This window comes from Acinonyx jubatus, chromosome A2 (genome assembly GCF_027475565.1).
Source record: "Acinonyx jubatus isolate Ajub_Pintada_27869175 chromosome A2, VMU_Ajub_asm_v1.0, whole genome shotgun sequence".
Classification (NCBI taxonomy): Eukaryota; Metazoa; Chordata; class Mammalia; order Carnivora; family Felidae; genus Acinonyx; species Acinonyx jubatus.
The window spans coordinates 143906683-143918887 of record NC_069383.1 but is presented as its reverse complement, the minus strand read 5'-3'; the positions used below and the strand labels follow the sequence as shown (position 1 = coordinate 143918887).

Below are 12205 nucleotides of genomic sequence, written 5' to 3'. Positions count from 1 at the left end.
CACAGTCGTCAGTGTGAAAGAGGTGCTGGGTGGATCTTTTTGAATGAATTCCAGAGCATACCACTGTTTAGAAGGGTCTGGGTAATGCTTCTAAATACAGATGATAGGTGTGAGCTTTTAGAAACCATCTGTTGCAAACTTGTAAAATTTTCCTATGGTTTATTACTCTGGATGTGCTTTCTGCTACCCAAAAGAGTTTGGTGTCACTGCAAGCTTTACAGTAATGTAAAGATACATTACTTCTTCATTGAGATCATTGCTAGGAATCCTCAACCCAGTTAGTCCTACACTGATCCCTGACAGAGCCACAATTACCCCTCATCTATCAGAGGAGTGCTCATGTTACCAAGCCATCGCCCATTCCAGGACAGATTGCTTCCCCAGGCTCATTACATTCTGCTTAAAAAATAGTCTAACATATCAAACGCGTTTTTGAAAGTTTTAATGTAATTCATTCATGTATCTATCCTCTTTAAAGACTTGAATAGATTAGTGCAGTGTGATATCCCCAGAAGGTATCTCCTTGTCAGCCCCTTGCTAGGTTACTTTTGTGTTACGCACCTGAGATTGCAGATTGCATAGGCCCTGTGGGACATGGGTGCCCCTTTCCTGGCTCTGAGTTCCTGGGCTCCCACAGTCTTCTACCCAGATGACCATGCATCAGCCAGGGAGAAGCATGGTCAGAGAAGGAGCTGTCTTGGCTTATTTCCCTCTGATCCCTGTGCTTCTCAAAAAAGTATTGAACTGCTAGTGAATAAGAAATAGGCATCATCTAGGATGCCTTATTCAGAACCTTATTCAGAATTTTTTTTTCACTATCATCCAAGGAAGACACACATACAACATTAGAGTAAGAGCCCAAAACCTGATAATGCGTTCACTCACTTCACTTTTTAGTATTTTAAAAAATACAATTCACCCACAATAGTCAAAGATATAGCTACAGTGTGATTATTCAAAAGAATAGCCTGGCACCATCTGACAATACATCAGCGTTTGTGGAATGAATGAATGAATGAATGAATGAGGTATCTGCAAACTCTGAAGATCATCTCAAAAGAGAAAGACTCAAGACTGTACTGTACAGTCATCATCTTGTGGAATCATCATTTGATTCACATGTAGCCTTTAGAAGGGTCTATTTTGGAAAGCACGCCCTGGATATAGGTTATGGGTGTGTGTGTTTTAAAAGAAACAATATGCATAAAGCAAAATGCATAAAAATACCATGTTTATGTTATGGATTATTTTATGCAGCATGTGTTATAGCTACAGATACCTGGTGTACAGAGACATACACATATGTGCCACATATGCACACGGATGAAAGGAAATGTTGAAATTTGTAGGTTTTCATGGGTTTTAGTGAACCTTAATTTTGCTTCTTTCCAGACTGTCTTCTACAAGTTTCTAGGTCTTGTTTTTGTTGTTTTTGTGTTTTAAACAGGGTTCTGGTCCTCTGGTCTTACCATGTAAATACAGCAACTAGGGGACAGTCATCTGTTACCAACCTCCCAGAACACAGAGGGATGTGAGGTTGCCATTATCGGTGACACGTAGCTGCCTTTAGAAATTACGTTGTTCCCTTAAAATGTTCACACTAGATATCCTACTGAATGTCTTCTTGGCCATCGCTGTAGACAATCTGGCTGATGCTGAAAGTTTGAATACTGCCCAGAAAGAGGAAGCTGAAGAGAAGGAAAGGAAGAAGATTGCCAGGTAACTCCATTTTCACCCAAGGATAGAATCTTGGGCAGAACCCAGGCCCTCAGCTCTCATTTCCTCAGAGCTGAGAATAGGAGTCACACGTCCCCATGCTTAAAGAATCTCTGTGGTTAATTTTGGTGGCATAAAATAAATGATGCGTTCAATGCTGATGAGCTCTTGGATGAGAATTTTAATAAGATGATCCATATAATAAACCCAGTGCACTGAGGTGAACGGGGAGCTCTGAGGATGGGTTGTGCTGTGGTCTCACTGTTAGGGTTGTTTCCAATTAAATTCCGTCCTTCATCAGGCCACTGTTGATTCAGAATCTGGATTAGCACTTTTATACATAGCAATATGGTTACTTGGGTTCTCATGTTTTCTTCTGTGTAGAAAAGAGAGCCTGGAGAATAAAAAGAACAACAAACCAGAGGTCAACCAGATAGCCAACAGTGACAATAAGGTATATGTCCTAAAACAGTTCTCCTCTTTTTGTTTCACTATGGGTCTGTTGATATCATCATAAATGTACCATTTACACTGGGAAGGTATCATGCATGATATTTTGGTGTGAGGGTATGACACACATTATAGATGCTGGCTTCCCAGGGGGATTCTCAGTGAATTTAGGCAGCTAGCTGGTTATTAATCAATATTTCACCAAATAACTGGTATGGTAAATATTTGACTGGTGGGACTACTTATTTTTTCTTTATTGGAATTGTGTCACCAGACCTGACCTGTTATATCTTCTCAGTGGGGATTAAAATCAAGGATGTTAACAGATGTCTACCTCCAGAAGGGATCTTAGGATCCGGTTCTGGGTACTCAGGGCTGTAGTGTCAGACTTCATCCCACTCATGACAGCTCTGGATTTTTTATTCCTTTGTTTGTTCCGCGAGTCAATAAATACTTACTGAGTGGTTAATGTGTGGCAGATACTGGAAATCAGCAATGAACAAGACCAGTGAGGTCCCTCTGTGCATGGAGCTCACATTCTAGCAGGGAGACAGGACCTCGCAGTTACCATACAGTGTGTAGGACAGTGTTGAGTGGGGAGGCGCATGGATGGTGGTGCTGGCTAACCATGGCTGGATGGAGGTTATACCCGTTTTCTCCTCATTTGCCCTCAGAGCTGTGTCTTAAGCAGAATCATCAACAGAGACACTTGCTGTCCCTATGCACGCACACACTTCTGTGCAATGTGCACTTTGGAGAGAGTTTCTCTCCCTGCACTGAATGGCAGGGTCGAGTCTGTACTTTGGTCCTCTGCGGTGCATTGAAGTCAGAGTCTCCCCTCCTCCCAAGCCCTCTCTGTCATCGTAGGTTACAATTGATGACTATCGAGAAGAGGATGAAGACAAGGACCCCTACCCACCTTGTGATGTGCCAGGTATGGTGGCAGAGGCCGGTCGGTGACAGGCTCTCGGTTCAGGGGTGATACGGCTTTGCTACCATTCAGTGATCAGAGGCTCAGTCTCTGGCTGGCTAGCCCAGCTGGGGTGCATGGTGAGCAGTGAGGCTGCCGAGGCTGTGGGCCTCATCCTTGTGGCTGTGGAGCAGTCAACCCTGCTGCTTTCCTCGGTCACCCAGGTAGCTTGCATAACTCAAATTCCAGGTGGTGGGGAGAGAAAGTGTGAGTGGATCAGGGCAAGCCCCACCTCTGGTGGGAAACCTCTCTAGGAGGCAACCAGCCATTACTACTGTTATTATTACTGCCCACCTGTCCCTTTCACATTTGCTGGTGCCTTACCTTTATTGGCTGATGTAGCAGGGACTCTGGGGGCGGGGGTGCCAGTGGGGTGGAGGACACTGATCGTGTGTGGCTTGAAGCCCCACACACAGTTTTCCAGGCAGAAGCTGAGCAAAGCTACTGGGGAAACAGCCGGATGCTGGGAGTACTGCACTGATACCTTTCACCTTTGCTCAGACCTGGACTTGCCGGGCCCTGCTTCCCAGAAATGCATGCACTCACAGACGGGCACACTTCTCGGCCCCCCACAGGCACTCAGGCCACATTCTGAAGGGTTTTGACCAATGTAAGGCGATAGATGTGAAAGTTGACTCTTCACATGAAATTGAGAATAATTCAAACCCAATGCAACCATTATTTCATGCCTACAAAAAAAAGTGTCTCATTTAAAGTAGGGGAAGAGGAAGAGGAGGAGGAAGAGGATGAACCCGAGGTTCCAGCTGGCCCCCGTCCTCGTAGAATCTCAGAGTTGAACATGAAGGAGAAAATCGCCCCCATCCCTGAAGGGAGTGCATTCTTCATTCTGAGCAAGACCAACCCGTAAATACCTGCTTTCTGATTTCATTGTTGCCGTGTCTCACCTGTCCCCCTACAGATTGCTTGAGGGGGGCTGGAGGTGGGGAGAAGGAGGGTGGGTCACAGCCCCTTTCTGTGCCTGTGCCTCCGAGCCCCTGAGTCCTCGCTGACCCCTCTCTTGTTCCAGCTTGCCTTTGCCCTCTGCCCATCTCTCCCTGGCCGCCTCGTTCCTGGATGAAGGTGCTATTATAGGTATATGGCCAGGTCCTGGGAGGATGCCATCCCAGATTCTCCTCCTCCTTAGTCCCTGTACTGGTCAGAGCCCACAGCTCAGGTGTCCACGGGTTGCTACCTGTGAGGCGTTTCCCATCCAAAGGACCCTTTCTTCATGAGTGGGTCTTCTGTTAAGATGCGTTGGGGATGAGAATCTTGTGACCAAGTTCTCCACAGCGTCTTCATCCTGAGATCCAGATTAGTTGATCACTTTTCCCTATTGAGTTTGATGGCAACAAAGTGATATCGCTCGATGATATTTTATAGGTGGTAGCTATTCAGCTCCATGCTATCCTGCTTAAAGTAGCATTTCTCGTGGTAAAACGATAAGGTGCTCACTGGGAGCCCGGCACTGCAAGTGCGGTAAGAAGACAATGTTTATTAGTAGCCAGTTTCTAGGTTTTCAATCATCTGAGATAGATGGCATCCCTGGGGGAATGAATGGCTCCTGGAAGGGTTTCTAGAATTGCAGAAGCAGTCCTTGGCTGTCAGAGAAGAACCCTATGGAATTCACAGTCCCCAGGGAGACACAGGTGGGAAGAGAGGCTGCTGTCCTTAGTGACTTGAGGATCTGATGGTAGTTTTTACAGTGTGTCACTGTAGAGAATTTGGGTGTCTCTTTTTAAAAAAAGGTACTCACCTGACGTTACTGATGCCTACAGCTCACTGGGTCTACATATATTGAAGGAATGGATTGATTTCCCTCCCCAGAGCTGTGAACACTCCTGCCCTCCCTGCCTTGGAAGGTTCTCCCCAGACTCACCTGCTAACGGCTTGCAAGCCCTCCAAGGGCACATCCCAGCATGAAGCAGCCCCACAAGGGAGGATTTGAAGAAAGGGGTCAGTTTCTCATAAAGTTGACTCCAGTTTTGAAAGTGAAAAAGGACAGGGCACCTGGGTGGCTCAGTCAGTTAAGTATCCGACTTTGGTTCAGGTCATGATCTCACGGCTCATGAGTTCAAGCCCCACGTTGGACTCTGTGCTGACAGTTCAGAGCCTGGAGCCTGCTTCCGATTCTGTGTCTCCCTTCTCTCTGCCCCTCCCCTGCTCACACTCTGTTTCTCTCTCCAAAGTAAATATTAAAAAAATTACAAAGGAAAATAATTTCAAGGGGAAGATATATGTATTCTATAGGCCAAAATTAAAGTCTTTTAAATTCTAAAGTCAGGTGTTGAGGTTAAATTCTAAAGTCAGGTGTTGAGTCTGGCGCTAACTAGCCTGTGGGACATCAGACAACGGCAGGACGCTGAGGACCATGACATGGTATGTAAGATCCCCGCACGATTCTTGCACGGTGCAGCTTTCTCTTCACTTTCTTGGGAGTGCTTGTGGGTCAACTCCAGAGTTTAAAAACAAAAACCCACTTAGGACAGAATCTTCACATAACAGGAGATTTTACCAAACCCATGACTACTGTAGTCATTTTCATACAGCCAGGTGACAGCATTAGAAAGGGGTTGCTCTCCTTCCTTTTTAATTTGTATTTATTTTTTCATTTTTAAGCTTATTTATTTTGAAAGAGAGAGAGAGAGTGGGAAGGGGCAGAGGGAGAGAGGGAGAGAGAGAATTCCAAGCAGGCTCCACATGGACAGCATAGAGCCCGATGTGGGGCTTGAACTTATGACTTGAGCTGAAACCAAGAGTCGGATGCTCAACTGACTGAGCCACCCAAGGGCCCCTTAACTTTTATTTTTAACTGAAGTACAATTGACGTACAGCATCATATTGGTTTCAGGCACACAACATAGCAATCTGACCAGTCTATGTGTTACACAGCATTCGCCACGAAAAGCGTGGTCGCCATACAACGTCATTGCAATAGTATTGATGATATTCCCTATGCTGTACTTTTCATCCCTGTGACTTGTTTCTTTTATAACTGGAAGTCTGTACCTCTGGACCCCCTTTACCCATTGCTCTCATTCTCGTGAGCTGCGGCAGTGAGCTCTGAGCTCAGATTCCTTCCAAAGGTAGGCAAAGGAAGCCACTGGGCTTCATGTCATGGTGGGAAAGCGTCACAGTCGACCTGGATTGGAAATCTCCCTCAGTCTTTACTAGCCTTAAGACCTCTCACATGCTTAAGCCTCAGTTTCCCCACTTGTAGCAGGATGATAATCCCCACTTTTAAGGACGTGATGAATGCTGTGTATGGAGCCCCTCCTCCCCCCACAGAGCTGTGGCACTGTGGGTCCTCAGGGTCTGCCTTCCACGACTTTTGAAGGGCTGAGAGTCAGGTGGCTCTGGTTGGCCGGGTTGGGGCACGGACAGCTGTCCTCTGCCTGACTTGTCACCTCAGAGCAGCGCCAGCATGTAGGAGGCACTGGCCGTGCCGAGGGCTGTGTCCATGCAGTGGTTTCCTCCACAGGATCCGCGTGGGCTGCCACAAGCTCATCAACCATCATATCTTCACCAACCTCATCCTCGTCTTCATCATGCTGAGTAGCGCCGCCCTTGCCGCCGAGGACCCCATCCGCAGCCACTCCTTCCGGAACACTGTAAGCCACTGAGCAGGGCCAGGTGGGCGGGTCTCCCTCTGGGATCAGCACCCGTCTCTCTAGCAGGGACTGTCACGCAGGCAGGGCTAAACGTTAGAGGAGGCCTCTCGTTCCCCCAGAGGTATTTCAGGTTTGTGAGTGCCAGAAGAGTTTTGTCTTATCAGGACAGACCTTTTTTGAATCCTGTCCTCTAAACTTCATCTTAAACACTCTGCAGCAACTTATAGTGTATTCAGGAGCCCTGCTTCTCCTCCTGTTCATCCTTTACTGCCAACATTTTGGTCCCTGTTTTCCCCTCCCTGGTCACATTCACATCCGTGCCTGTTTTGAGATTTCTGCCCAGGTGGAAGCATCCAGCAGGAAGGAAAAGTAAAAATGGAGCCAGGTACGTCATGTGCCCAGAAGCTCTTCCTTAGGGCTGGCGGGAAGGCGTGGAGCCCGCCTGGGCTGAAATTCACGAAGCTACTTGGTTTCGCTACTCAGCGGAGGGGTTGGGTGGAGTGGGGGGGATACAAGTGAGGGAGCCGACGGCGTGTGGAGCCAAGTGGTTCAGTGGAGAGGAAGGCTGGCGTTTTGATAGGGCAGGAGGTGGTTTTACAAAGAAAACAAAGAGACAGCTAAGTTGTCTGTTATCGGTCTGTTTCGTGCTTTAGGGAGAGCACATCTGTGCTGCGCAGAGACCGGTACCTCAGGAAGTTCTTGTCCAGGTGGGTCCCCTCTTAGCAGTCAGCTCATTCGGCACCGAGAACAATCCCGAGGCGACACAGCTTCAGAAGACCAGTAGACTGTTGTCTGCTCTGGCCTGGAGACTGTAGTGCAGTCTCAGGTGGTTGTCAAGAAGCCCAGGAGAGGGAGGCCCACGAGTGTGTGAAGCCGTCCGGCATTGCTGCCCCTTGTGGTTCGTGCTCTCTGTGTCCATCCGATTTTCAGAAATTTGAGGAGTAAGGCAAATTACCAGTACCCCAGGATTTTGGTTGTGACAGTCAGGCCTTGTGCTGTATCTTTTCGTTTCCAGTCCCATTGGTTTGAAGCCTGGCAGGCCCAATGTATCAGGCTGATAAAACACGGGCGCTCTGATATGCAGATTTTAAAAAGACTTTCCTCCCAAGGCACATGTTGGTGTTGATGTAAAGACGAAGGCTGTGCATCTGTCTGAATCTGCACTCACAGATCAGGGCTCTTGTCAGAGATTCTGACACTGTCTCTACATAAGCGTTCAAATGGAACAAAGACCTCGGTGTCCTCAGGCCCCATCATAGAAATGAGGCACAGCGGGTAGAAGCTGTTTGGGAAAAAAATACTGTTATTGAGAGACGAGGTCAGGAGCTAGTCTAGTACACAGATTGGCAGAGTTAATTTACACGTGGCCCCGTGTTCTTATTTTTATTGTAATTGCTTCCCCATGAGTTTATGTCCCTACTGCTTTTTCCAAGAATGTTATTATTGTTTTTAAACAGATGTACGTATTTGTATGTGTATTGCTTTTAAAACACTACAGTGTTTATTTCATTGTGGTAAGAATGCTTAATGTGAGATCTACTCTCTTGATAAATTAAGTGTACGAGACGGCCTTCTTAATGGTAGGGACTATGTTGTATGGCAGGTCTCCAGAACTTACTCATCTTGCATGACTGAAACTCTATCTCCGTTGGCCATCTCCCCATTTCTCCCTCCCCCAGCCCCTGACAACCTCCATTCTACCTTCTGTCTAAGGGGTTGACTACTTTAGATACCCCATGTAAGTGGACTCATGTGGTGGCTTTTCCGTGGTTGTTGTGTTAACTTAGCTAAGTTATTAGTGGAAGAGGAGTGAATGGAGAAAGAATAACCTGAATCTAAGAGCTTTGACCTCTGGCACTGGGTCGAGTTGCTGACGTGTGGGCAGCAGTGTCTGTCTTGGCTACACACGTGCTTTTGACATGAACAGTCCTGCCGTGACCTCGGATGGGGGAAGGGGCAGAGGCTGGCTGTGTACTGGAAATACCTTTCGTTGCCTGGCTAGAATCACAAATACACAACAGGCTTCCAGCAAAATCTGTAAATCTCAGAACGGAAGTGGTTTGAATAATGAATGCCCTCTGGAGAACTTCCGTGGAGAAGAGCTGGCCTTTGCTATAGGTCCATCTCCTTACTGTGATGGAGAGTAAAGGACTCCCCTGGGCTGGATCCCACACTCAAGTAACAGGGCCCGGGGCTCACTCCCTGTCCAGCCACACCATGACTGGCTGTGCGACCTGAGCAGCCTGCCCGCTGACACTCCCACCGTATCCTCTTCTGTTACATGAAGAGAGTTGGTCTGGGGGTCTCTCCACGGTCCCTTCAGCTCTGATCTTGGCCTCTGCAACTGGCAGAGTCTTGGCTGCCATCTTTGTGGCTGAGGGTTCCCCATGAGCAACCTCCATTGAGCGGTCAGACTCTTGGTTGCTGGCCCCCCTGCCCCACCCACCTACCCGCCCCCATGGCTCTGAGAAGCAGCAGGGACCCCCAAAGGGTTCCCTGAGCAGGACTCAGTTGGAGGGTAGATGATATTTTCAGGAATACTGATAAAAGCAGCCTGGACCGATTATTCAAAGGCCAGGTCAGTCTGTTCTTTGAGTGGGCCCAGCTAGTAAAAAACAAAAACCCAGTGTTTGGAGAGAGCAGTGTTAGATGCAGAGCAGGACCATAAGTAGAACTCTTCTCTGAGGACTTGATTCAGCCCTGCACACAGGTGATGGAGGGGCATTTCCACCCTGTTTTCACGGGCTGGAATCAGAAGGGGCATGTGGAAACTTCTGGCCCTGTTGGATGCCACTTAACATCTTTATTTACATTTTTCCACCAAACTGAAGCTCAGCTATATGCTGAAATATGACACCATATTTCATTCTTCTAAGAATTCCCTTTAAAAATCTGAAACGTGTATAAGGCTCCGGTTTATCTGGTGTCACAAGTTTGTCCATGTTGTGCTCTGATGAGCAGAGGTTATTAACAAAGCGCTTTTAGAAATGAGCTTCTGTCTGTCCATGACACGAGACAGGGAGGAGAGTCCGCATGAGTGGTGAAAGGAGGTAAGTGTCCCCAGATGCTCTTTCTCGGTCACAAAGAAGAGCTGTCACTGGGCCGGGTGGGGCATTTATAAGCATCTCTGCACCTGCCTCCAGAGCAGCAGGCTTATCTCAGGGGAGCGGGCGTCTGACTGCAGGTGGGGGTTCTGCCCATGGGCGCGCACGCTGTTGGAGTTCATCCGGATGCCTTTTTCTCATTTCCAACATGTTGTACCTTGCAGATACTGGGTTACTTTGACTATGCTTTCACAGCCATCTTTACAGTTGAAATCCTGTTAAAGGTAACGGCTTTTTCATTGATCCTCACGTACTCTAAAGCAGCTGTAGCAATAATAGTTGCAATTCTTTGTTTACTTTCCAGATGCTAGGTTACGCAGATTATGTCTTCACTGGTACTTTTGCATTTGAGATCGTTTTGAAGGTAACAGGTCCCACAGCAGTGTGTCGAAGGGGCCTGCTCCTGTGTGACACACGGCAAAGAAGCGTGAAGTGCTTTTGACTATTTTTTTTTATTTTTTGCCTTCTGTGATCAAGCTACACTTTTTTTTGTAAACCAAAGGATTTTTTTTGTTCCTGTAACCATTCAACATGTTTTTGCTGTTTCTTTTTAACCTTTAAATGCATGTAGGAACTTCTTTGGCTTCATAATAATGACTGGAAATTATTTTGCTCCTTTTAAGATATATCCTCTGAAATGTGTCATCTGACAACAGCCACATCACTATGTGTGAACCTTCTTCCACCTTTCCTGACCTCAAAGTCAGAGGAAAAGCATTTATCCTATGAAGGGAATGTATCTCCTTTCATTTCTTTGACGGAATGGTTTTCAGTGGCCTAAAATAGTAACACACTATTTTCTTGCAATGGGATTTGCAAGATAACCTATTTGTGTTAAGATATTTGATACGCTTTAATGGATGGGCTTACATTTACACAAACAAAAGGAGCACCCTTTGGACAGGGTGCCCTAAATGTACTGCCCATGCATGAGCTCACAGTTGCTATTGCTGCATGGTTTGTGTACAGATTGCGGAGGCCACCCGGGCCCGGCTCATTCCCCGCGCGTGCAGAGGTCTGGAGACCCGCAGCAGAGAGCCAGGAACACCCCTGACGTGCTAAGTGGCATGGGTCACTGCAGGACCGGGACAGTGTGGCCCGTGACAACTGTCAGAGCAACTGTGTCCCAATGGGGAGACAAGATGAGGAATTTTCACCACAATTTCCTTTAAACCAATTTTGGGTTTTTACGTGTGCATCTCAGGAAAAAGAAATGTATTTCATGTTCGACTACTGTAGAACTTGGGCTCTTTACAAAATATTTTATGAAATGAAACCTCGATGAGCTTTGCCAGGGAATGGGGTACTTAGAGTTCCTTTTATTTTCAACTAATAAAAACATTAGCACAAAACCAGCCAGCCTCTGTTTAAACCTTTGTTAAAAAATCTAAAAATTCACATTCACTTTCCTGCCTTTAAGCCGGTGAACGTGGCCAACAGTTGTCTCCTAAGTGGGTGCGGGGGTTAGCTGAATCTAACAGGGCCTCTGTCATAAGGAGTACGCACATAATGCACAGGGGGTGGGGTCAAGCATACTCACCCTGCCTCTACTTCATCCCGAGCTGTCTTTTTTTTTTCCTTATAATTTGCCACCTTCTCTTCAAACTGAATGGGGAACATGATCCACTTAATCTGTTAGCTCAGCTCATCGAGGTTTTATTCTACTTCCCACAGGTCTAAGTTGTTAAATGATTATCATCATTCGTGGGCTTTGGGGCCAATGAGATTGGGTTATTTAAAAGAAACAAAAAAACCATTGTTGCTTTTAAATTTCTGCATATTTGCCTCAGTGACTTAAGTATTCTGAGTTTTCTTCATTTAAAACCTGTGTGAGGGTGGGAAACAAGCTTAGAAACCGGAAGGATTCAGACAATGGAGGCTCGCCAAGAAGCATCTAGCATCTGAAGCGGTGGTTCCTGCTGGCTGTGGGAACACTGGAAAGGCTATATGGCTATTCGGTTGAACCACAGCAAACTGCCATTTGTGTAGGTCAAGAATGGTGGTGTGTTGGCGATTTTATATGGTTCAGTGTAACTGTTTCATGACTCTGGCCCTCCTGTTCTATACTCCCCTGAGCCTCCTTCATCTTTTTTTTTTTTAATGTTTATTTATTTTTGAGAGAGAGAGAGAGAGAGATAGAGTGTGAGTGGGGGAGGGGAAGAAGAGAGAGAGGGAGACACAGAATCCGAAGCAGGCTCCAGGCTCTGAGCTGTCAGCACGAGCCCGACACGGAGCTCGAACTCGGCAACAGCAAGATCATCGCCTGAGCCGAAGTTGAGTGCCCAACTGACTGAGCCACCCAGACGCCCTCCCCCTCCTTTTTTTTTAGCACACAATGAACCCTGTGTACTTTGCTG

General features: G+C 46.9%; 1 protein-coding gene across 5 annotated transcripts in view; it reads left to right on the top strand.

The window, feature by feature from the left end:
- CACNA1D (calcium voltage-gated channel subunit alpha1 D) overlaps nt 1-12205 on the top strand; it is a 305082-nt gene that overhangs the window by 224643 nt on the left and 68234 nt on the right. For all 5 annotated transcript variants that reach the window (XM_027038967.2, XM_053220348.1, XM_053220346.1 and 2 more), the window contains exons 17-22: nt 1605-1719; nt 2101-2170; nt 3034-3100; nt 3853-4000; nt 6615-6744; nt 10013-10072. In XM_027038967.2, coding sequence (XP_026894768.1) covers nt 1605-1719; nt 2101-2170; nt 3034-3100; nt 3853-4000; nt 6615-6744; nt 10013-10072 — 590 coding nt within the window. The remainder of the gene's footprint in view (nt 1-1604; nt 1720-2100; nt 2171-3033; nt 3101-3852; nt 4001-6614; nt 6745-10012; nt 10073-12205) is intronic.